General features: G+C 40.3%; 1 protein-coding gene and 1 long non-coding RNA gene across 2 annotated transcripts in view; both read right to left on the bottom strand.

Annotated features, from left to right (window-relative positions):
* The window catches only part of LOC127525901 (uncharacterized), a 508,475-nt gene that overhangs the window by 445,523 nt on the left and 35,525 nt on the right, over positions 1-27,427 (bottom strand). The window lies entirely within an intron of this gene.
* zgc:154093 (uncharacterized protein LOC777623 homolog) lies at positions 542-27,352 on the bottom strand. Its single transcript, XM_028797324.2, has 2 exons — positions 27,235-27,352; positions 542-2,813 (listed from the first exon to the last, which is right to left on the bottom strand). Exon 2 carries the CDS (start codon positions 2,304-2,306, stop codon positions 1,533-1,535), a length of 774 nt encoding a protein of 257 aa, XP_028653157.1. The 5' UTR covers positions 2,307-2,813; positions 27,235-27,352; the 3' UTR covers positions 542-1,532.

Raw genomic sequence — 27,427 nt, 5'->3', positions numbered from 1 at the left:
GCCATCTGACCATGCCTTTTTTGTTGTTACTTATTCTTTAATATTATTGCCTCATCTTAATTGTTTTTCTTTTCTTGCAACTTTTTCTTTGTCATCTTGGAAAGCTCTTTGAGCTACATTGTTATACGAAAATGTGCTGTAGAAATAAATGTTGTTGTTGTTGTATAGCTTAAGCACAACGTCCCTTGGTTTGTATTCCACGCATTAAGGTGTTATATAACCAGACAGCCTGTGCTCTGTCTTGATGTCATCTTATAACTCAGATTGGGCTCATCAATAGTTCTAGTATCAATATGTCCTTCTAGAAGGGTTGAACACAGATCCTCACACTGACAAAAAGCCACCCCCAAATCCCCCCCTACCCCCCACAGACAGGACAGGCAAGCCAGCTGACCTATGAAGTCTGTTATCAGTGGACGGTGTCATTACCACCCTAGGACACTGAGCATGGTCATCATATCCATGAAGATGGTTTTTGAATTTAAATTTCAGATAGGGAATCAACCAACACACTGTGAGCAGAAAAAACAAAAATCCCAAGTTTATTTAGAAATTTCCTTTAATTTACATATTATAAGTAAACATCTCAAAAGAAAAACACTACGCAAATGTTCTTTTACCATAAAATAATAGGAAATTGACATTTTGTAATGCCCTATAGAATGCAGATGTTTTTTCTATCTATTCTGAAAACATGATATTTATTCTTGTTTCACTTCCAAACATTTCTTCTAAGTGGGAAGCTCACCTTTTCCAGTTATATTCAGTGTGGGAGCTCCCAGCTCATGGACAGTCCCCTCCACTTCCATCTCTTTTATGTTGTATTAACGTCAGTGTCCATTTCCTTTCCTCTGATCACAACACCCTTCACTACCCCTGCTTTACACATCCAGGTTCACATCTCATGATGAACCTCTTGTCCTGCTCATGAAATCAATCATCGTCTTTACAGTGGCCAACATGAGTCTCCAATGCTGTCCCTCAAGTGATCTCACCAGTGAAAAATTCCAGTAATCCCTAAATTTGTAGGCAGTGAAACAAGAAGGGGGCATCCAGACCTAGTCCCAACCATGAAGTGTGCTGCATTTCTGCTCTGGATGCCCAATGGACATCATACACCCGTATAGCCACCAGACACACATGTGTTTAGAATATCTGCTTTTCTAAAAAAAAAACAAAAAGAATGGTAAAACTTATCATCTACAAGTGAATGACCTAAAGTGAAAGATTTACTAAGGGGTGTCACTGCCGGCCTGCGGAGTCGTGGGATCACAAATCCTTTCACCCCACCCCACCCATGTCCACTTTCATTTGTGATGCGTCCAGTCCAGTTAGATTAGTTCTTCCCTGTTTCCCTTTGTTTTTGCAGCTGATTATTTTTTACAACACTTAAATTATGTCCGTGTCATCCGCGGTCATCTCAATTTTTCAATTTCACAGAGAAAATAATTCATGAGAAGAAACAACATACAGCCCCCACACTAAGGAGCTAAGAGTCCAAGTTGAGAAGAGTTCCTAGTGACCAACCACTTCTAGATCTCATAGTGGACATCTTGTGTCTTGTACTCATCCATAATTCGGAGAACGTCTTCCAAGATGGAAGGCCCCAGGTCCAAATCTAGGCCGAACAAGGACTCTGATTTTGGAATGCCCAGAGACTCACTGTTCTCACTGACCAAATCCTCATTGCTTAGGCCTGCATCAGAGTCCAAACTCAAACCTCTTCTAGGGTCCAGGGGCTGGCAACCATCCATCATGGAGTCCTCGGAGGATGCCTCTGAAAAGGAACAAGAGGAAGCAACCAGGTGCCTAAAGGCTGGAATGGAGGCCGAGTAGATCATCTCCTCACCACTGTAGTAATGGCCACTCTCGCTGCTTACAGACATGGACCTCTGACCATGAGCTTCCTCCAGGTGCAGTCTGGGAGGTTTCGGTGGTGCCTGATCTTGTACGAACGATGGTAAAGAGACTGTACTTTTCAGAAGAGTGGAGTGTTGCTGAGGGTGGTGGTGGAAAACTCCATTTTTGTCAGTAATTAGATGGTCCAGTTGGCCGGTCTCTGCACTCTGAGTTACCACTTTATTGAAGGAGTGACGGTTCAGACTTGGAAGAAGATCCAGCTTCCCTTGCAAGAAGGCAACATCACCAAACATATCCCGCTCTCCATCTGGCCCGATGTGGGCACTGTGCCGGAAATCACCCATAGGTGGACTAATCATGTCCCCTGACAAGACATCTCGGAGCTTTAGCTTCTTGCCCTTTTTTGGAGTGTTGGTCTTCAAGTAGATTGGTGTCTTGGCTGGCATTTTTGGATCAAGATTGTTGCCCAGAATTAAGCCACTACAGGTCGGCACGTCAATAGCTATATTATTACAAGAGGATGTCTCTCGCTTCGTCTTTCTCTTCCAATCTTTGACTCAAGTTAACAACCAAAATTGGATCAGGAAAAGAGAGGACCACTGTGCTTCTCTGCACTCTGTGACAATAACCTTGGTCTGCTTCACGCCGTCAGCTTGGCCATTAGTAGTGGGATAATGGAGGAAGGACAAGATTGGAAATGATCAATGTCACAGTGTAGACTAAACTCTGCAGTCCAAAGGATTACACCAGGAGCAAAGAAAAGCTGGCCAGTCGAGGGGCCTAACGTTGCTGTCTGGGTGGCGTTGAGTTTGATCTTCTCTCGTTTCTCAGGATCTGTCTACGTGAGCCACCTCAGCAAAGACTTGCCTCTTTGTATGACCTCGCGTTCCGGAAATTCCACTCCGCGCTGTGCAAAGCCGTGGAATCTGACGGCAGTATGTGGTTCAGGAGTCCTGTAAAATAAACAGAGAGGAGAAACCGAGATGAGAATGAGCCATATCAAAAGACATACTTTAAAATGTACTGACAATGTCCAGTGGGGTCTGCAAGATCATTCATCACTTGGGGTGACCAGGCGCTGATTAAGATAAATGGCATCATGCCTTCCTAACAAGACTTTGGGCAATGGCCATGTGTCAGTCTAGCAGAGACAGCAGTCTGTTCAGATTAACCAAAATTATCTTCTATTTTTCATCCCAGTAAATTCTATTCCAAGGCACTCCACATGTATGGTGTCATTTGAACCATACTCCAAAATGTGTGACCACAGGCACTGAAGGTCAATCAAAACACCACAATAATGATGATGCTTGTCTTTCTAGTAAAGTTAAGCCCTCATATTAAATGATGACCAGTCTAGCAACCTACTCAACACAAATACAGCAGTCCAAGAAACAAAAATGATTGAAACTCTAATCAGATGTTTGAGAAACATATCATAATGCTGCAACCAAAGGCTCTTCCAGAACCAAACAACAATTTGTTTAACTAATCATCCCAGTTCAGTTAAAACTCTCAGAGTAAATCAGATGTTACGACCAGCCATATCGTCCATAACAGTATTGTGACCACACACTGTGGAGTAATGATATGACTGGTCCAACAAGTCCATTCAAGACAATCTACCAAATCTGAGCTTGTAAAACATACTGTAGCTAGACAAGTGTCCCAAGAAAACAGTTTGACCGATGTAACTTGGGTGTTCCCATGCCTGTGATACCTCCATCTTTCAAGACCTAGACAGACTGTTAACTAAACATTTGGAACTTCACCACATGTTCAAAGAAGACAATCTTTATTAGATCATTAGAGCAATTGTAACAAGAGCAGGCCATTTAGCCAAATAAGCTTGTCCATCCTATTCACCCTGCGGTGGGCTGGCGCCCTGCCCGGAGTTTGTTTCCTGCCTTGCGCCCTGCGTTGGCTGGGATTGGCTCCAGCAGAACCCCGTGACCCTGTAGTTAGGATATAGCGGGTTGGATAATGGATGGATGGATCCTATTCACCTAGATTGATCAAAAGAACATCAAGTCGAGATGTGAAGGTCCTTAAAGTCTTACTCTCCACCCGACTACTTTGTAATTTATTCCACATTGTCAATGGTTCTTTGTGTCAAGAAAACATTCTAAAATTTTTGTGATAATAAGTTTCTAAGTTGGCGGTGAGTTTCATGTCAAGTCATTCTCCAACCCGCTTAATCCACACGTGGCAGGAACGAACCCTGCACTGGGTGCCAGTCTATCATAGGGTGAACACACACACAAACATACCTACACACCAAACACAAACTAGGGCCAATTCAGCATCGCCTAACCTGCATGTCTTTGGACAGTGGGAGGAAACCCATGCCAACACGGGGAGAAAAAGCAAACTCCATGCATGGAGGACCTGGGACCTTACTACAGCGAGTGTGCTAAACAAATAGCAAACAATGCAAAGTCCACATTTATACAGTAGATCAGGTATCCTCAAGTCCGGTCCTGGAGGGCTGCAGATGCTGCAGGTTTTCATTCAAACCCGTTCTTAATTAGTGACTGGTTTTTGCTGCTAATTAACTTCTTTTTTAATTAATTTTAATTGATTTGCTCTTGAAGACTCAGACCCCTTGTTTCTTTTTCCTTAATTAGCAGTCAAATAATAACAAGATTCAAAATGAGCCAAAACAACTGGTGTCCATCATACAATATCTGAAAATAAAAGAAAGATGAAGGTCTCAGGAATGTTGATCTGCTCAGGTCCACAAAACATTTCCACAGTGCTCTTAGAAAAGAGAAAACTGACAATTTCGGAAATGTCTGCTATTACACAATGAGAGCAGCAACAAGCCATGGAATTAAAAAAGGGATTTAATGAACAACAAGAATCGACTCCTAATTAAGGAACTGGACAGAGTGATATTGGTTGGCGTTGGATGCTCTGACTTAGTTGGTCTTCTGTTGTGTTCTCACTCACTTCACATTTCATTTCTGTTTGGGTGCCATTTAAGGAAAGAAATGAAGAACAAATCTTAAAAAACAAGTCAATTAAAATGAAAGGAAACGGAGTTAATTAGCAGCAAAAACAGGTCACCAATTAAGAAAAAAGTGAGAATGACAACTTGCAGCCTGCAGTGGCTGTTACATGTTACATGGGCTGCAGTGCCCTCCAGGACTGGAGTTTGAGACCACTGCTGTATATCGTTACAGGGTAAGCACAGTCATCTTAAGTAATGTGCTCAGAGTCGCTCATTGTCGATGACACGGGTTGAGCTGGCAGCCATTATACACTGTAGTGCCTTCCACAGTAAACTTTTGACTGTTATGTTTCAAGTCTTATCCAACTAGTGTAATGTAAGCATTGGCAAGTAAGTAGACTGATGAGAAACACCCAGTGAGTCATTAATGGGGATTACACTGAGAATGCTGATTTTTTTATAGTGTCTTTAATCATGACCTCTGCAGGTTCAATACAATTATCTTACATGTTTCTGTACAGTAAGTGCCAACTAGCCATTATGGCTTGCCCAGAGTCACACACTGATTTCATGGTGGAGCTTGAATGGAAAGCTTTGTGATTTTATATTGTGCCCTTTGCAGTAAAGTCCACTCCAGATCTCTTCATATGTCGTAACACACTAGTTATGTTTTCATTGCAAGTATTGGCAAGTAAGTGGCTTGATTACCGTTAGTCATTAATGAGGATTTTAATGAAAAATCTTGACCTTTTATATACAGTAGTTCATGGAACCACATCCCCAAGGTATAGTACAATGCTTTCCTTGTTTCTACACTGTAAGTACAAGCATCTTAAGTACCTTGAGAAGAATTACACAAGTAGTCAGTTATAAGAAATTAATTTGGAATTGGAGACGTTACGTAGTGGTTTTCATAATGAACTCCCTTTTAGACCCCCCCCCCCCTTATAGTTAAGAGAATAATTGTTCCCTTACTACTTTAATGTGCCTCATCAAAGCTTAAGTGGCTTGATCAGAATTGCACAGTAAGTCAGCTTTAATGATTTCATTGCAACCTTTGGGATTTCATAAAGTGCCTTCTCTTGTACCCCTAATCCTACTGTATCAGCACCTACAGTTTAACTGGCTTGATCAGAGTAAGTCACTGGTGAAGATTAATCTGAGAAATTTTATTTAGTGCTTTCCACACTGGACACCCTTCCTGGACTGTTTATTAGTCATTGCGATGATTTCACTGCAGACCTTCTTACATTATCACAGTCGTTTCCATACTGAACGCCATGCCAGGCTGCTCTACAGGTACAGTTCAGTTTTAACCTTATTTCAGACTGAACTTGCAGTTTTATATAGTGCCTTCCACAGTGGACACCATCGCAGGGCTGTTTTTAAGTACACTATAACTGTTTTCACAACAGTGTAAAATTAAGTGGCTTGATCTGAGATAGGATGATGGTTGGGAATGAACTGTAGTGGACACTGTGCCTTCTGTAGTGAACCTCAGCCCATCCCACAGTTCTTAACAGGTATAGAACATTTGTTTTAGCTCCAGTTCAGTTCCACCAGGTTAGTACTGAGTTGCTCAGCGTAAATCAGGGTGGGCCTGGACCATCAGTCTTCTAGATTACAGTCCAGCAGCTTAACCATTAGCATAACACTGGCTGCCACCACATAGAATGTTTTAAAAAAGGAATAGTCTTTGATATCATAAATCAGAAGCGGATTTTAGGTGTAGATTTTAATCCTAGGGATTTTCAGAGTCAGCAGGCCTCCCTTCCGCTGTCAGGGTGGAATATGATTTACTTCTGCAGGAGATGGAATTGACGCAGCCGTGAATGACGTGCTTTTATTAGAAAAGGGAGCTTAGGAGGAATGCTTCTAATGAAGCCTGGAGATTATGTAAAGACTATTTACTCTTAAATCTGTGGCCGCTTCAACAACTAAAGGCAAAGAGCCCAAGATGAGTAGAAAAAACAAGCAGGAATTTAGTTATACAGCACCTTTATGGCAATCGTATATAAAATAAAGGAAAGGAAGACAAGTATGGACTGGATTGGTCCACCAGGGTTGGATGGTTCCTTGTTTAACCAAAGGACCCTTATAATTGACAGAAGACACAGACGAATGGACGTGCAGGCCGGGATGGTTTGTTTTTCCTTTCACAGACAAGACTGTGTAATGGAAGGACAACAAGACACCCCTATATCCCCATACTACTGCAACACTGTTAGGTAATGGCATCCCTTGGCTTGATCATCCGTGTGAACATCTGCAGGGTGACCTGGGAATTGCAACCCTGTTGGACAGTCCGGTTGGGTGATGTGGATGCCACCAGGGGGAAGTCCACAGGTGGTTCTGCCTGACTCAGATGTTTTTCCACTGTGTAATGTCATGACACTGGAAGTCCTCCTGGGTCCAGCATAAAAGGCAGAAGGGTGTAGCTGCAGGCATCTGGAGCTCTGAAATTCAAGAACTTCTCTGAACAGCCAATCCGACTGCATATTTATGTCACATGTCATAGCAGAAAACCCGAGAAGGCTGCAGCACAACATGACCGTGTCACTACCCAAGAGAGTGTCATACTTGATGACATGTCCTCCGCAAGACACAACTACTCGGCAGTCATAATTATTCATAACCTCATAACTCTCCCACGACCCTAATCTGTACCATAGTGTAAGCATGTTTTATGAGAATGATGCTCAAGGTATTCAATCAACATGGTGTGTTGGGAGGAAGTCGCAAATAACCGAGCGCATTGTGCAACATCATTAATGTATAATGTAAAACAGCCCAAACATCAAAGAGGATTCAAGTGCATTGTTTATTGCCTTTCTGATGGTAGTTTTGTAAAGAATTTATTTGAACCTGGGACTTGTGTCTGTGTAGTTGTGTCTGGGGATTGGGACACTGAGACGCCCCCTACAGGCCACGACACATTTATACCCCCCACACTCACACTCAATTATGTTTTTGTTTATCAAAGGCACTTGAGAGTTGCAATAAGATGCACGTTGGTCAGACATGAAAGTAAGAATTCATGTCATGTCATGTGCATGGTACAGTAGCACTACATACTGAATAACTATATTTATATACTAGGGGGCTTCACTCACCAACATCCCCTCCGACTACACATGGAGCTCGATTCACTCCTGAAAGAGACTTATGTTTGTTTGAAGTGTCTGAATAACGCTTCTGTCTCTAAAATCTCCTGTGTATCTGTGCAACTCTGTGACCCAAGCATGACAGCGTATGTGGATTTCACTTTCACCAAACAACAAATCTTTTAATTCTCGCAGATTCGCCTCATGTGGAAGAAACACTACTTTTCCCTGATGGCAACACGAATTCAGACAATCTACAAATGTCCGACTTAAAAGTTTAAATCTGAACAATATATTCAATCTCTTTTCGCTGTTCTGTTATTTCACCGAGTAATATTTTCCGTTTGTTTGCGCTAATGCGATCTTTACTATCATTTTTTTGAGACTTTTCATACTTCCATTATCTCTAACCTGCACTGCATGTGTACCCTGCCAACATTTTTGAATTCTTTACAATGTTCTACTTTGTCATCTACTCTTGTCTTGTCTCGCGGGACGTGAAAGTGTCTCTCTGAGAAAGTCTCGTCTCGTCTCTCTGAGAAAGTCTCGTCTCGTCTCTCTGAGAAAGTCACGTCTCGTCTCTCTGAGAAAGTCACGTCTCGTCCCAAAATTTTTGCTATAATAGAGAGACATGCATGTATGTACAGTATGTATGAATGTAATAGCAGTGACACTCACCAGTAGAAGTGGATAAGAAAATGAGATGAGATGTATAAAATAATAATAATAATGAAATACAACGTACATTAATACAGTGCTTTTCTAAACTACTCAGTGCTTTTATACAGACAGTAGGGAACCACTTCAACAAACTAGGAGCACATGACGCTTTTTGGAGTCACACAGTGAGACAGTCAGGGATTTACAGCCCAACTCCTTAACCTGTAGGCCACAGATGATAATACACAGATGCCGGATTTGATCCTCTGACCCTGAGGTGTTTGCAGGCAGTCAATTGCTTAAGCACAATGTTAAAGTAAACATAATGAGCCCACCACCATTACCTACAAAAATGTGACGCTGAGGCAACTTCCACACTACTATGTTTTCATTTAAAAATGGCTTTTTTAAATGAAAATGATCTCCACCCACAGTGGCATTTTTTCATTGTTTACGACAGTATTGCCATCCATGCTAAAACAACCAAAAACACATACGATGTAGATGTTCGCCTACACTGGGAAAATCCTTGAAGGGACAGCTATCCATGGGATTTATCTGAAAACTGCAGTGACTGGTAAATTATTTGCCTTTTGTGCTTGTATACAGCATTCAGAATTGTGCAAAATGCAATTTACGAGATGCATGCAGGAAAACATAAAAAGCACCATGGAAAACTCTTCTGTGTCAGCTATGTTGAGATATTTTGTTTTCCATGTAGGGTGACCAATTAGGGAATGAGACATTGTAATGATCAGGATCCAATCAGGGAAGGGACACATAATAAGCACAAACAAATCAGAGTGCGATTACAGTCTGCATTTTCACCATTCACATCACAAAACTGAGGCTGCATTTTCAGAAGTACATGGCTCTGCAGATTGTCTTAAAAATGTCTTCATGCTCAGCATGGGGAACTGTAGACAAACGTCTAATCGCTCTTCAAGTAACATATCATGACAGTGACCTCCTAAAGAGTCATAAGAGTTGAAATCAGCCTGCCGTTATTAAAAGAGAGCTTATCATACCTTTCAGTGACAGAGGGAAGGGGTGAAGTGAAGGACTGGTTATCACTGGTCATCTTATAGGACCCAAAAACCAGTCGGTGTTCTCGTTGAACACAATAGTATGGGGCTGTGCCGAGACCCATTTGTGTACATTCTATAGCTGGGCCATGTCCGTATCACACAGTAAATAAGAAGAGACATCCACATACTCATCCTCAGGAAGAAGGAAAACATTCAGCCTAATCCATCAAATAAAAGCCCCCCATCTGTTGTCAAACACATCTCAGCCTACTTTTCTCTGTGTATATTCTCCACTTAGAATGTTCAATATGTCAAAAGCTCCTTTTATGAAACCAAGTCTTGTCAATTTCTGAATAGTGTGGACTTAGCAATCAGAGTTCCTCAAGAGTTTAAATTTGGGTCTTTGGTAGTTCACAAAAAAAAAAAAATCACGAATGAAGAAGATGAGAGCCCCTTAAAGATAGCATGGCAGTCCTTAAACTGTGCCCTACAAGGCACTGCAAACATGCCCAAAGTAGCCCTACATTTTGATAATAAAGTGTGCCTGTTGCCTGTAGCCTCCTGAGATTTGGCAACACCATACTGCAGGATCTGTCCTAATATCTAATGAATCTCTCTCTAATTATTAATACCCCTTAATAAATCCTAAAGCAGCGTGGTGTAGTGGTTAAGGCTTTGGACCTCAAACCCGGAGGCTGTGGGATCAAATCCCGCTATTGACACTGTGTGACCCTGAGTAAGTTACTTCACCTGCCTGTGCTCCATTTGGAAAACCAAAAGAAATGTAACCAATTGTATCATAAATGCAAAGGTGTCAGCCAAATAATGTAAAGGGTATCTGTCTATTTACCTGCTCATTACATCAATGACAATTTCTTTTATGTAGTGCCTTTAACAAGGAGGATCATTCTATTGTGTCTTATCAAGTCATCCCCTGCTCCATTTATTAATCTGCCAGCCTTCTCTACTAAACACTACCCCTATTTCTTACCCAGTCATTTTTATATAGTGCCTTTCATAGAATTATCATCACAAGACAGTAGCGATCAAGCTGTCCTCTCTACTTTGTATTGAGCTGATGCTCATGCTACCCCAGGCCCAGCCACATCATTCCAAGCTGAGGAATGCAAAGGTTGGTTCCCCAATATTTACTTTATATGGCATCTTTCACCAACAGCAACATCAGACCCTCACCCATCACCTTGCCCTTCATAACTGTCACTGGAATGCCACTTTATCAGGCTGCCACTCAACCCAGCTTTGTAAAACAACTGTTCATAGCAGGCAGCATAATGAGGTGCCATATTTCATCAAGCCACCAATCCTTTTAGTCTACAGTTTAGTATCATGCAGCACCATCAGAAGGCACTATATTTCATATTTCTCTATAATGAATAGCACAGGAGCATTCCAACCAGCTTGACCACAAACCTTCTATATCAAGCTGAAAGGATCAAAAGTGCTGCCCATTTACATGGCACACCTTTCACAGAGAGCAGAATTCCAAAGCTTTAGCTCACTAAGCGTTTCCGCATTTTGTCTTTCTCTGCTTATGGCTACTCCACCATGAGATGAAATGCTCAGCCTGCTCAGACTTAGCCAAGTGAAAGGAGGCCATATTGGCCAATCCCCCGCTAGCTGGGGGCTTTTTAAATGTGTGGGCTGTTGACCTCCTGGAGACATTAGCATTTCCCTGTTGCAGGCAGTCAGGCCCCAGGAGAAAAACCCAAACTAAAGAAATAAAAATAACCCCATCTGGAGCCCTAATGGATACCAATTAGCAGATGTTATCAGCAGGGGAAAGAATGCAGCTTAAGCATCTTAAAAACAAATAAAAATGAAATGAAGTGACCCACCAAGCCCTTTAGCCAAACCTCTCCACCCTTTACTTCCCTCTCCTAATAAATTTAGCATTGCCCGTGTCTCTCGGCGGGATTTATTGTGGGCACTCCGCTTTCCTTCCCACATCCCACAGGCATGCATGGAAGGTAAATTGGCAGCTCAAAATCAGCCCCTTATCTGTGTGAGTGAGTGAGTACACGAGTGTGCCCTGTGATGGACTGACTCAACTCTGAACAGGATTTAGCAAATTCAAGAAACAGCTGTTGGATGCAACATCACTGCCCTACTCCACGGTGTGGTTGATAACTTAATGATGCAGAGGTCTGTCATAAAGAAAGCCTCTCACAAGCCTCATGCGGCACTAGGCTGACTCATCTTGTCTGAACACCTCTGAATGGAGACGTGAGGACACCTCAAGTCTGATCCATTGTTATCCTTATCATTATCTGTGGCGGACAACTTTATCCAAGATTACAATATAATTACTCGCACATAGACTTTGTACAATGGGAGTGCAGGTAGCTAAGGTTTCTTACTTGGGGGTGAAAAGATCCTTGGCAGGAACTGAACTGACAGCCCCGTCTCTTTTCTTAATGGAGCACTTTTCTTTCAGTCTTTTAATCCATTTCTCTGAAGAATACATTTTCCAAGTGCACAACAGTGTTTTAGCAGTTCTCTTGTTGACCATTCTTTCTACCTGCTGTGTTTATTCAGACATATAGCACTGATGACTTGCAGACCCGGTGAATGGGTTCAAATCCTGACCGCACCACTGCCTGTGGACATGGCAAATACTCCCTGTGCTTACAGGGGCTTTTCCCCGATGCACCCCAAGAATTCTCACATGTATTAAGCAAATAAGAGACTCTAAAGTGGTCTGGTGGGAGTGCGTAGGCATAAGTGCACCCTCAAATGGGCCGGCATGTCATCCAGGGTCATCTCCAGTTGTGTGAATGAAACTGCAAGAACATAGCAGTGAAGGCTTTGGACTTCAAACCCTGAGGTTGTGGGTTCAAATTCTCCTACTGACATGGTGTGACCCCAAGCAAGTCACTTCACTTGCCTGTGCTCCAGTTGGAAAAACGAAAGAAATGTAACAAATTGTGCCTTAAATGTTGTAAAGTGCCTTGGATAAAAGGCATCAGCCAAATAAATAAATAATGTGCTTTAGCTGTAAAGGGACCCTGAACTGAATAACCAGGTTCCGGTAAACTGATGGATGTTTATTGAGAAGGAGACTAGGCTAGCAAGCTGCACATCCTGAGGTAGGAATAAAGAGGGAATCTAAAAGCTGAGGACTGCCAGCAGAGGGCGCCACTTCTGAAACACTTGGCTGCAGGACAACAACAACAACAATAATCCATCCATCTGTTTTCAAACCTGCCTATCCTGAGCAGAGTCACAGGGCAGCTGGAGTCATCCCAGCAGGCATCAGGCACAAGGCAGGAGCAGCTCCTGGACAGAGCGCCAGTCCATCGCAGGGTGAACACACACTAAGGCAAATTAGCTACACTGATTCACCTAATCTGTGTGTCTTTAGACTGAGTGTGGGGGTAAAGCGGAGCAAAGCCACATGAACAAAAGGATAACACGCAAATCCCATACAGTGAGCACCTGGGATGTGAACCCCAGTTTTCTTGTTGTGAGGCAGCAGTGATACCTTTACGCCACTATGATGGCAACAATAAAAAGGCTAAATAGGAGAAATATATACTGTATACACACACACACACAGAAGGATATTATTGTTTAGATATATATTTATAAATAAGACAGTTTGTAGTATTCTGTGTACATTTACACACACATATATACTTATTATTCCTGTAAATCTTTTTCCACTTTCATGTGGGGTCGCTAATTGTTTCTACTATTCTCAAATAAATATTGAGCTAAATTGCATGTTCTTTAATTTCTGACTGACCTACTCAGCTCCTCCAGGAGCATATTATAACCATCATACACAATGCACATATAGCCAGTACTCCATACATGTCATGCAGATTGGGGAAAGCTTATAATTTTATATAGCGCCTCCCAGAGTGAATACCACAGGTGTACTACAATGGCCCCCTTTCTTCTACAGTTTAAGTGACAAGATAGGACTCAGACAGTCATGGGAGACTCTCATATAAAATATACGTGAATGTTATGATAGTGTTGTCTTTCAGCTTTTTCCTTATGTGCCATTAACTTTCATACATCATTCACTTTTAACTTGTTTACCATATTATTGCTTAGAAGAAACAACTACATGCAAGAATGCAGGGAGCCAATAGATTCTATAAAATTACAAGAACATGCGCTAATCCTACAAAATATAACAGATGTAAAGACTTCACCCCGAGAGTAAGGGCTAACTCAAAGTAATGAGACACTTTTTAATAGGAACTAATAGACAGGAAGGAGTTTAAAAGCTGTAACGTACAAAAGGTTTCAAAATATAGAAGTTACTGTGTATGGCACACAGTAATACATATAAATGAAGAAAAATAAATTATACCTTTATACGTAGAGATTAAAAGTAGACATACTGTCACAAAGATAATTCCTTTCATACAAATTTAAAATAGTTTTAGATGAGTGATAACAATCAACACTAAAATTAAAGTACCACACAATAAAAGGTGTCATTTTGCTCGATTATTCAGTACCACACAAATCTAATCATAAATAATTCAAATAAAAGCATGAAAATTTTGAAACAACAGCAAACAAGTATAAGAGAAGATAAAAGATATACTGTACACATGTGCACATTCACTTATTATTATCTGGCTGATGCCAGACAACATACACCGTCGGAGCTCCAGGGGGTTACATTTCTTTTTTCCCCCAATGCAGGCAGATGAAGTGACTCGTTCATAGTCACACAGGGTTTAGTAGCAGGGTTTGAACCACCACAGCCTTAACCACTAAATGCAGACTGCATGTAAGAAATGAAAGAAGGAAGAGCCAGTTTACCTCTTCAAAATGGCAGCTTCTTTTCTGTCAGACTAAATTAAAGAAGACTGTATACTGTGAGAGCATCGCTGGGGTGGAGCACATATAACAGAGAGGTGAGACCCTTTGTAAGCTCCTGTCATCTTACAGCACTCACATCTAATCAAAGTCCACAAAAAAAGTATCTGGAGAGCTGACCACCATACTGTATCTGTCGAGTTTCTTCAAATTGGACGTGCTTTCAAACCCTAACTCAAAGCCTGTGATACTTGATGATCTACTACTTTTCATTCAAATCTTTGTTGATGTAAATGTTCTCTGCGTAATTCTGCATGCAATAGAGACATTGTGGTATTTATTTCATATCTTAATAGTTTGTGCTGCTGTCTGAGTTGCTTTGTACCAGTACTGTCATTACAGTTGAACTGAAATATTTTATTGATAAATGGTGGTGATTTTGAAAGAATGAGCTCTGGAACCTTTGATATATTGTAGATTGCATAAGCATTCTTCAACTCAAGAAAATCTAGAGTGCTTCAGATATGCTCGGCCTTCTTTCTGTCTCTCAAGTTTTAGTGCCCCTGAAATAAATATCCTATAAAGAGCATACAGGTAATCCAATTAGGGTGGTAGTCAAGTCTGACCTTGCTGCTTAAAGTCTCCAAGTGAGAACAAGCCTTTGCGTTTCCATACACTGTGTCTGTCAGTTTAGGTCCTTCAATACACTCTTAATGATGTGGGCACTTCACTGGGTTGTGTGGTCCCTTGAAGGTGTGAAGGGTTCTTTACATATGATATGGGTTTTTTGGGCATTGAAAAGGTCCCTAAACATGTAGACAAAACAGAAATATTTAATAGGTGACCTAGCAGGACACTAACTGATCAGGAAAACCTGTGTGATTGAATGCAGTAAAAGACCTTTTAAAATCAGGAATTCATTGCTATTTCACAAATCTGCTACTATCTATTCATGAATATTTATTAAACCTATTCTGGATCTAAAGGAGTTAAGGTTTTCTTCTGGAACATTCATCACTCTGAAGAACCACTTTGACACCTTTATATTTTTAAGAGTGCTATCTGTGTATTTCTTTGTTTTATTTTCAAGAAACTCCAATGGTATTCATTTCAGATCTTATAGCACTGCATGGCTCAGTTGTAAAACTACTCATCAATAAGGTGAACTGTAAAATATATTTAATAACATAAAGCTGGTGATTTTGAAAGACTGAGCTCTGAACTGAACACAGCCAGTAAATACAGACAAGTAAACATAGTCAGTCAATTCAGAAAAACATCTGAACGACTGTCACAACTGTTTATTATTCTCTAAATTTATTTATACGCTCGCATTTCCTCACACAGAAGGTCTGTTTAAATGATTTAAAACGTAAATTCCTTGAATTTACCGACTATTGTAAATGACAGGAGAACCAAAGTACAGGGCGGCAAAGACAAATACAAGATATTAACTTCGAAATGACATTGTTTTGCCATTTTCTAATCCTGTTGATTTTATTCTAAAAATTCGTAATATTCCAAACAGGTTTTTTTTTTTTAATGGCAGTCGGGGTCCCCAGAAAGGGGGACTTTTCACGAATTCTTATAAAATCAACGAGTGAAAGAAAGAAAGAAAGAAAGAAAGAAAGAAAGAAAGAAAGAAAGAAAGAAAGAAAGAAAGAAAGAAAGAAATCCCTGACTACACTAACTGTGAAAATATAACAAAAGGCGTGATTGATGACAGAGGGTGCATATGCAAAAAGCTTCACTGATATTTCTTCACCTCTTTTTCTCTCTCATTTATTAAACTACTATATTACTTTAGTATTTTTTATTAACGATAATTGCATTTTCGAAACAGAGTCCACTAATTCATTTTTCGTTTTACTAGCAGAGATATACTGGTAGGACCCAAGCTTGGACGGGACGTCAGTCCATTGTGGGGTCGAAGTGATGCCACTCAATTGCTACTTAACTTGATCCGGACTGCGCTTTTTATATTTGACTGCGGTTGTATAATCAATGAATACTGAAACAGAACAATCAAGAACGTCAGGATCTCTCACACTTACAAATTAGACAGTCAACTGGTGTAGTTTACACTAGTCCACTATAACAAATTAATATTAAAAAGAAATTCAAAACCGCAATATTTTGGCTACGAAACGACGACTCCTAAAAGGTTTCTAAAAGTTGTACTTGCCTGACACAGAGAGTCGCCAAGTGGCGCAGGTAATATTTGAGAGGGAAGCACTGTAGAGGCTCCGGACTGAAATCCGTCGATACCCTACACAATCTGCCTTTCAGCGTATCGCTTACTTCATTCAGCGCTCTGATGTAATCCTCTTAGGCTCTCAGCCGGACTGACAGACTCTGCAGGGCGGATGAGTGAGTGAATGACCAGAAGCATTGGGAGTGGGAGGAGCCAAGGGCGGAGTCAGAAGCAGCCCTAGCCGTCTTGGAGTTTACAGCTCGTCACCTCTCATTTGCATTTCCACTCACACACTCATTAGTCCTCGATTACATTTTTCCAATCCCTCTCCGTCCTTTTTCCGCAATCCTTTATTTGTATCCTTCATTCTAATTCATTAACTAGCTGGAAATTTTTCACAACTTTCAGTGGCAAACACACACATGTATTTTCAACAGGTACAGCTGCAGTAGTGAATCCAGATGTGCCTCCCACCCTTGAGTTTACTCATCTTTTCTGATTCATCTGATTGCAGAGCCTGAACTCAGCCATGCTAATGTGCTCCCTTTCGATTGCCGTTTTCCGACTATTTGGGTCAAAGGAAATACGCCATTACAAGCAAAATATACAATCACCTTCGCTCAATACACAAACACCGTTTGATTGAGCCTGCCAGCCTATTGAATATTTGCATCGACACTCTAATCGTCTACAAAGGACTATAAAGAAAATAACCGGTGCTGGCCTGGAAAGTGTTACACATCCAGATTAGTCCTATTAGACTTGTTACTCATATTAGTGTCACTCGTGGTTTATCTCTTCTTTAAGATGACTGTTCCATAATGATGTGATGTCATTATGAATTACTCCAGGTCTGCATGCTGAAAGCTTTTTAATCATAGAGGTAAACTGTGAATCTACCAAAAGGGCGTGTAATGTGTTCAGATTCCCAGGCTTTTTACGTGGAGTAGAAATTCTCTGTCCCCTTCGTGCCAGCTACTTTAAAATGCGAGATACTTGGGCAACTCAGCTGTTAGCTTATTAAGTGAGTCTGATTGTGAAACTTTTTATGTTCTTATGGCTTCCACCCCGATTTATTTCTACATTCAATAGAAGAACCACATACAGAGTCTGAATGAGAGACGATACAAACTAAATTCCCGGTAAAGTTTGACGCCTGTAGATACACACACACACTTGTACTGTATGCATATGGTACATGTATTTAAACGCACACATATGCTTAGATAGATAGATAGATAGATAGATAGATAGATAGATAGATAGATAGATAGATAGATAGATAACTCCGCCAGGAACTGACCCGTTTGTCCTATACTCTCTCTATCTCTCTCTCTCTCACTCGCTAAGCTTTTGGGCGACAAACTGAGAGATACAGCAAGTAAGCGGGCGCACGAAAGAGAGAGAGAGAGGGGGGGGGGGGGAGGAGGGGGCAGCGCAAGAGGCTCGTGTGTCATCCTCAGCGCACCTCACACATGCATCATACACATATACTTAACTCCTGAGCTGCACCCCCTATTGCACTAATCTAGTTGCAGATGAGAGCTGGGGTATGGTGTAATGCTGTATTACTTTAATTACAAGTTAATAGCCAATGACATACAGTATGTACCGATTATGATGCATCAGCCTGGACAAAACTCCAGGCCCAGTTTTTGATTCCTGTCTATTCTAAGTATATAGTTACTTGCTGAAAAGCTGTGTTGTTAATCCGGTGAATGCACTTGACCTGAACTGTTAATGTTAACGGAGGCAGACAGTTCGACTACGAATGCCGTCTATTGGCTCTCCTAAACGTCCGTAGACGTTCCGTTCTTACAATACGGAGTGTTCCTATCATTTGTAAATTGTTTGTCAGTCTTCAAGAAAACAAAGCTTTTGGTTTCCAGACGGCCGTAATGCTGGGCCTTTCACTTCTAATCCTGACTCATTTGCTGTCTTTAACAGATATTACAATTATGGAATCAGCTGACGGGAATTCCGGCCACGCAGTTTCCCCTTCGCGGACTTCGAGACAAAGGCGGTGGAAAGAAATTCCCTGATTTGCAACATTTAGGATTAATGTGGAAAGCGGAGTGATGTTGTATTTCAACCTTGTGAAAACATGGAAAAATCGAGAAGGCTTAATCGTTTAACTGTTATGAAATCGCTTATCCAAAAGGATGTAATTAATACATTTTTTACCAATTAACCATGGGTGAAGTTGTGTGTACACCCTTACCAAATGAATAATAAAAAAAAGAATTTATAGAAAATAAATTATGTAGGTCCTTAACAGGTAACATAAACAGCCATCAGTAGATAATATCAGATTTGGGTTTTTAAAATCAGTGGGTTTCTGACTTTAAAAGGACTCTTACTGCATACAATCCCACAGGCTAAATTCAGGTTTTCTTATTTGTTGCATCTTGCTTGGTAGACATCAATTTACAAAAGATTTCTATTTTATCCACTTATTAGGAACATTTTCAAAGCCCAAAGACCCAGTCTGACACAAAAAGAACCGTAAATTGTCATTTACCAGTAATAGTTCTACAAGGAATCACACAACCCAGTAGAACTTTTATTTTAAATGCACAAGTAATCTGCAAACCTATGCAGTCAGTGAAGCCGCTATAGTTTTATGTTCCCATGTAGCTTATTTAATTAAAATAAAATGATAAATGTTTTACATTTGGATGTTTTGTAGCCTGTTTTGCATCTGGTCTTTTTGTATCATTCCCACCTTTCAGGGTTGGTTCCTGCCTTGCACCTCATGCCGCTGGGACAGGCTGTAGTCCATCACCACCCTAATGGCCTGAGCGGTGAAAGCACTTTGAGATTAATAGAAAATCACAGGTCACAAAAAATGGTGTGTCCATTAGCAAAGAAGGCATTCCTTAGAATCAGAGCCTCAAGCATCAGTTCATTGTGTATTTTCTGCAGACATTTCTATTACAGTATGCTTAAATTCCAAAGACAGTGAAAAGGCACCCAGCTTTGATCATGGTGATTACCCGGTGGTGCTACATCAAATTAAACCTATTTTAAGTTCAAGACAAAAAGTTTTAAAGAAATAACATACATGACCCTGCGGTGGGCTGGCACCCTGCCCGGGGTTTGTTTCCTGCCTTGCGCCCTGTGCTGGCCGAGATTGGCTCCAGCAGACCCCCGTGACCCTGTAGTTAGGATATAGCGGGATGGAAAATGACTGCTGACTGACATACATGTCCCACTTATGAAAGCCTTTCCTGTTGTATATATTTAGACAAAATCTGGAGGATTGGTTTAAATGTTTTGTTCCAAAGTGATACTAGTTTAGTATAACACAGAAGTCAGTCCTAAAAAAATGGAAGGAAAGCAGGGATCAGAAGATGGGACACCACCTTAACGAAACTGGATGATGAAATTGGGAAACCTAAAAACTGAAGTACACTATTAAAAATAATAATTCTTTATTGTCACTTTACTGAGTAGCATGGTTCCTTATAGATGCTGTATTTGACAAAAAGCCTTTTTATTCTGGGAAGGGCTCTCTGCTGATGAAGTTGGCTCTTTGGACTTTGAAAAGGTTCCTAATATGTGGACAAAACAGAAGGCTTTAATGGAAAGTAGGCTACCTAGCAGGATACTGAGACATCAAGAATACGTGAGCCATTGTAAGTAGTAAGAGCCCTTTAAATAATGATGCCATTGGTACTGCACAGATCTCTTCTCATCTATTCATGCTTGTGTATGGAAGCTGTGACAAATCTAAATAAATTAAGGTTCTTTCTGGAACCATCCTGTGATTGCTTCTTTTGGAAACCAAAAATGGTTTCCTTATGGCATAGCTCAGAACCACCACTTTTTCACCTTAATTTTTTAGATATAGCTTTTTTTCACCGTTTACTGGTTTAGGTGCCGAGCTGAAGACAAGTATTGTGCCTTAAAACATAAAGAATTGAGGGGGTTTAAAATGTTGTCGGTGACAGATTGAGTAGGATGGATGTCACCACCCCCACTTCTTATTCCCTGGTCGGCATCACTGCAGGAGACAAAAACGGAAGCTGCCTTCAAATTCATTACATTTAATGAAAACCACAACTGTCATTTGACTTGGACATCTTCATTTTATGAATGTGGCAGTAGAGATGACACCAGTTCAAAATGAAATAAGCTCTTTTATAACCTCCATTGTTTTAGTGTCCCACAAGTCTTCACAGCAAAAAATATTCAACTGCAAGAAAGTCACATCTTTGAACCTTGACTAGGCTGCCAAAAAATAACTTGAATAATCTGCTTTATGTGCACATTGCAGCTGAAGATTAAACAATGCAAATATTCTACAAATTAGCCAAGGCTCAGCATTCAGAACACCTTATGGAAATAAAACCTTTTAAGGAAAGCATTAAAACAAACAAGGATCCAGCAAGCATTAAAATATTCTTATAATATAAAGAATCCACTGAATGGCTGATCTAAACAATTATACAGCTTAGGTGGATAAGTGATGCTATATCGGCCCCCTGATGTGTGTGTGTGCTGTGTGTTCATCCTCTGGTGGGCTGGCATCTACTCTGGGGATTGTTCCTGCCTTTTGCCTAATACTTGCTGGTATAAGGATATAGCTTCATTGTGACCCTGATCTGGATAAATGGGTTTGGAAAATGGATGGATGGATGGATGAGTATATTTAAGAATTAGTGGTTTAAGTAACACAGATTTGGAGCATATACCAATAAGAATGGCACATTTGTGGGCTTATAGGGTTGTTACCATCACAATGTGTTAATTAATATGTAATACACGATTACAGAGCTTTTAAAATGTAAGGTAAACTGTTATGAAATGTACTTTATAATAGAATTCTACAATGCAGGATACATTTGAACTCTGCTTTGATTACTTTTTGTAAAGTGTAACCCATGGATCAATTTAAATAAGTTTTCTTCAAAATTGGATGCACAGGACATCGGACTACTTTGTCCACATGAGATGCCTCTATCATGGCAGCACATCACTGTGTCGTGTTCGTTCAACAATACTTTCACAACATGTAACGGCAAAAAATTTTGCAATAGCAGATTAAATGGGCAACAGGATGCTAGGCTTTGGCTGAAGCCACACACATGCAGTATTAAACCAACACATCCAATTTTGACAGCCACGGTGCATGTACAGGGTGAACCAAAGTGAAGTACAGTAGAACCTCTGGTCACAAACATTTCCAATCACGTACAAATCGGGTTATGATCAAAATTTTTGCCAAAATGTTGCATCTGATCACGACCAAACGCTCTGGTGGCAAACAAAAACACTGGCAGCCAGTTTCCCTACGTGTGTTTGTACGCGCCAATGATTTCCTATTCTCCGGTTCCCATTTTCTTTTGTTTGCGTATACAGAGCCTAACAAAGCAGCTGATGTTGCAAAAGGAGTTGCAATGTTAACCAAGCAGAGGCCTCAAAAGGTGGAAAAACTATTGCTAGTGTGGTTGAACGAGAAGCAACTTGCAGGGGATAGCGTAAGTGAGGCGCTCATATGCTAGAAAGATAGGAAGATTCCTGGCGATTTGCTCAAAAAAACTCCTCCTTCCTGTGGCGAAGGTGAGGAATTTAAAGCCAGTAGAGGATGGTTTGAAAAGTTTCACAAGAGAAGTGGTATTTAATTTTTAAAACTTATAAAAAAAAGTGTTTACAGCGAGCGGTTCGTAAGGGTCTAGCGCAAACTCATACAATGTTAGTTTTCTCTGTTATTCAATGTTTTTACATTTAGGTTACTATTATACTGTGAATTCTATGGTATAATTAACTATTTTTGTGCTTAAAAAATATACAGTATATATTTACATATACCTGTAGTTCGTACAGTCTGGAACTGATTAATTGTATTTACATACAATCTTATGGGGAAATTATGTTCGGGTCGCATCCAGAGTTTTGGAGCAAATTACAGTCGTGACCAGAGGTACCACTGTACCACATTTCTTAAGGTCATTGCATGAGGTAGAGGCAGTCGAGTGGGTTGGGGTGGTGGTCCTTTGATAGGTGAACCCTTGTAGTTTTCAGTCGGCAACATGCCTTGGTCCTGTGCACACCATGATTCCGCTGTCGAAGCGTTCTTCAAAAACATCCAATCCATCATCACTACGCAACACACCATCCGAACGCTCTTCAGCATTCCTCCTAACGGTGACGTCCCAAATCAGAAAACAATTCTACAGTAGGTGGGTATATTTAGACAGACGGTTACAACATTGAACAGAAAATCTCCAGGCCGTCCTCAGAGTGTATGAACAGCTGAAAATATTCAAGGTGTAAGGGCATCAGTTTTGGAGTCTCCTAGACATTCAGCACATAAACATGCTTCTGCCTTAGGCATTTCCAACACGTCTTTGAGAAGGATTTTGCATTCCATACAAAATGATGGTAGTGCAGGAACTTCATGTTCGCCTGATCTCACTCCGTGTGATTTCTTTTTGTGGGGCTATCTCAAGTCGAAGTATACACACACCGACTTCAAAACCTTGAAACCCTCAAGGACGCTATTCACCACAAAATTGCCGCTAATCTTCTTGAAATGGCCAAACAAGTCATGCGAGTGTTCAGAAATTGTCTCGAAGACTGTATCGCTAATGATGGCCACCACCTTGAAGACATCATTTTTAAAATAGTGAACAAAAATTCTATTTTCTATACCCTTTCTTGTGGCATTTTTGTAGAATAAATGTTTGAAATATGGTACTTCTTTTTGGTTCACCCTGTACAATGGATGGAATCACTGAACAATGGCCGTCCAACAATTTCACAGCACTCCAGGCTGGCATCTTTTCAGTAAAAGTATTTAATGGCAGACACAAAATCCCGAGAACACCTGGTTATGCATACGACTGAACACAATTATTATCAAATTGACTGAAATTACTCATCATGTTTTACCTTACATAGCATAAATACAAAGGGTGACACCCTGGAGCCTATTTATCGCAATGCAAGTGTGGGAAAGTCAAACAGGCCATCTGGTCTTAGAGCTTACACAGCAAAACTGATGGTGTTAAATTAACACTTGAAAGTCTTAACAGTGAATTTATTAGAACATTAAACAAATTTTAATAAAAATAGGCCGTACAAAACTCACTATTTACTAATTTTTTCCAAAATAAAACAAAGTTTTGAAGGACTCTAAAGACCACATTTGTGTTCCCTTGTCCTTGTGGAAGAATTTATTTTTACAGTTAACAGTAAGGAATCTACGGTGTGATTACCTTCATAATTTGAACCCTTTAATCATGTGCTCACTGCATCCACACCATTGCTTAAACAAAAGGGTGTGACTGCTATAATCACTCCTCAAAGCCTTCTCCTCTCAATCCCAGAATCACCTAGTTGCTCTTCTCTGAATTTTCTCTAGTGTTATTAAACTTTATCTGTATTATGAATCTATTAATCTACTCCATCACCAGAAAAGGATTAAGAAAACAGAATAAAGCCTGGTTGAATGGCTTCCACAAACACTTGATGTAATGTGTCTATCTGAGCTGAGGCTGATTAGATAACTTATGTGGCCTTCACTGTTGTAAGTCGCTCTGGATAAGAGCGTCTGCTAAATGATGTAAATGTAAATGTAAATGTAAATGAAATCAAATCAGGGACCCTTTCCTAGATAGCTTCTACATTGCACCAAGCTACTGAACTAAGAGTCCAAAACAGCAAATGTAAGGAAAAAAAGGAGTAGACTGGACACTCCAAAAAGGAAATGCTCCTAGAACCTCTGGAGAACGTCAAGTGGATAGTTGTCAGCTAGTAATTATTAATGCTTATTATTACTATATTCTGATTGCTTTATCAGCAGAATTTTTAGAACATTACAACAATTGTGGTGAGAATAGGCCATTCAACCCAAAAATGTTGTTGTTCTATATTTTCTAAAAAAACATCAAAACAAGTTTTGAAAGTCTCTCAGGTCCTACTCTATACTTCTCTTGGTAATTTATTCCATGTGTTTATTGTTCTTTGGGTAAAGAAAAAACTTTGTGTATATTTGTGTCTGCAGTACTAGGGTGCTGTACCATGTTAACCATCCATCCATCCATTATCCAACCCGCTATATCCTAACTACAGGGTCACAGGGGTCTGCTGGAGCCAATCCCAGCCAACAGAGGGCGTAAGGCAGGGAACAAACCCCCGGGCAGGGCGCCAGCCCACCGCAGGGCAGACACACACACCAAGCACAATTTAGGATCGCCAATGCACCTAACCTGCATGTCTTTGGACTGTGGGAGGAAACCCACGCAGACACGGGGAGAACATGCAAACTCCATGCAGGGAGGACCCGAGAAGCGAACCCAGGTCTCTTTACTGCGAGGCAGCAGCACTACCACTGTGCTGCTCCCATGTTAACCATTATGAATGTAGTGTGTAGTCAAGCAAAATGACACCTTTTATTGGCTAACTAAAAAGATTACAATATTTACTGTATGTACTGTACATGATACATTTCTTTACACAAACACACACATAGATAGATAGATAGATAGATAGATAGATAGATAGATAGATAGATAGATAGATAGATAGATAGATAGATAGATAGATGTGAAAAAGTTTAAGTATACCCATAAAAGATTATCACATTTTTAACAAACTTGAACAACTCAAGACTTGATCTTCATTTCAACAGTATCAACAGATAACATCGTGCCATATTAACATTTTGTAATAAATTGTTTAATCTAAATAAACATAAATGCAAATTTTGCATGTGGTTTAGGGCCTTGTCGAAACCTCTCTGATTTAAACCTCACACAGTTACTTTGGTTTGCTCTTTGTTACTGAAGTGTGTGTTACCTCCATGCCGAGACTGAAAGAGCTCGCTAAACCTTCACAATGAAAATTCTAAATGCCTAGGAGTCTGGTTAGAGACTTAAAAAGATCTCCAAACAATTAAAAATCAACTCTTCTATTGTTCAGAAGATCACTGGCAAGTGGAGAAGATTTCAAGCAACTGCCAACTTGTCCAGGCCAGGCCACCTCAAGCAAGTTCCATCCGAGAGCAGAATGCAAATTACTGAAATACCCACAGTGCTTTAGTTGACCCCAGTGGGAAATTCAGTTAATTTCAGATGGAAGATGTTGCTGTGTAGCACATTTTAAGAAAGATACCTCACTGATTGCTATCTATGAATGCCCAGTATACAGACGTGATTACAAGAAGCTGTGCTGCATCACATCATATATTGCACTGAGTGGACTACACTATAATAAGCACTGCTGATGCCCCCGTGTAAATTCTGTTTGTGTTTTAGTTCAGTACTCTCTTAATAATACTGATTCTAAAATAGCTCTTTACTGAGTTGTGTTCATCAGAACCATTGTTTGACAAAGAACCATTTCATTCTATGATGGGCTTTTTGCAGATGATAGTTCTTTGGGCTTTGAAAAGATTCTTCCAAGGTGGACAAAACAGAAATGTTTACAGTATATTGTTACTCAAGTATGTTTACCCCTTTTGTAAGTCGCTTTGGATAAAAGCAACTACCAAGCAAATAATTGTAAATGTAAATGTATAGCAGGCTGTTAGATCAAGAAAACCAGAACTTAGCCTGTGATGTTGTATGCAAGAGTGCTTTTAAAATCAGAAACCCACTGGTGTTTTACAGAGCTGTTATCATCTATTCATGCTTATTTATAGAGCCAGTAACAGATCTAAATAAATAAAGGTTCTTCTGGAACATTCTTCTTTTAAGAACCAAAAATTATTTTCCTATGGCACTTCTCTGAAGAACCAGTCTGTCACTTTTATTTTTAAGAGTGTACTACAGGACAGATACAAAATGGTCACAGTCCACAGATATATCAATAAACTTAATAATAATAATCTAAAAATAAACTTACTTTATCACTATGAGTTGTGAGGAAAAACAATGAAGATAAAACGTCAAAGGAAATGAACGTGTTGTCATTTTAAGATAAAAAAAAAGGCTGAGCAGAGACCTGATTGCTCAGAATTCCCCAAGGAATTAGTAAGGTAGCAGTGAGTTGTTAGTATAAAACACGTTTTTAACAAAATCATATGGTTTATTTCTTAAAATATTTCTTCATATGGAGAACATGGGCACATGGAGCAGGTTACCTGCTAGTGGAGACTCGAGTGGCAGCTTGGGAGCCTTCGTTTTTTTTTTTTTTTTGTCGTTAATCTTTAATTGTCCGTGTTACCCGAGATAACTTTTGTGTCCTTTATTAATTAATATTTTTAAACTCTAGAATGATCCTTGAACCCAATAATGAGAGATCAAATGGATCAGTTAAGAAACGCGGCAGACGTGCAGTTCTTTAAGTTTAGCTAAATACAAACAGAACAATCAGTCTTGGATGTTAGTGTATGTCTCCAAATACAGTAAGGTAAACGATGACCAACACTTCTTAAACTTTTAAAACAATGGAACATGTATACACTATAAGAGATCCATCAATCGTTGAGGCTGTGAAAGTCACTTCACCTGCCTGTGCCCCTGTGTTGGAAAAACAAAAGAAATTCTACCAACTGTGTCTCATGTTGTAAGTCGCCTTGGATAAATGCATCGGATCAATATTTAAAAAGCGATCAGCTCAGTGAAATAACAGAAATACGAGAAAATGAGCAGAACGGGATGCATGTCTTAAGACTTTACTTACAGAAGCCGACGCCGTTCTGTCGTTCCCTCCGATCCGTTTCTGCCAGGCTGAACTTTGCGCCGCGGCTCCTCCGTTTAAGCTTGTGAGTCTCCGAAGTTTCTGTTCCCACCTCATCACCCCTCCGGCCCTCTTATACCCCCAGAGCCCACAGACGTGCGTGACTTTCATCACCCTGCAAAGAGCGCGACGTGTA

The sequence above is a fragment of the Erpetoichthys calabaricus genome, chromosome 1, assembly GCF_900747795.2.
Source record: "Erpetoichthys calabaricus chromosome 1, fErpCal1.3, whole genome shotgun sequence".
NCBI lineage: Eukaryota > Metazoa > Chordata > Cladistia > Polypteriformes > Polypteridae > Erpetoichthys > Erpetoichthys calabaricus.
Note: the sequence above shows the minus strand (reverse complement) of the source record. Positions and strands in the feature narration are given on the sequence as shown.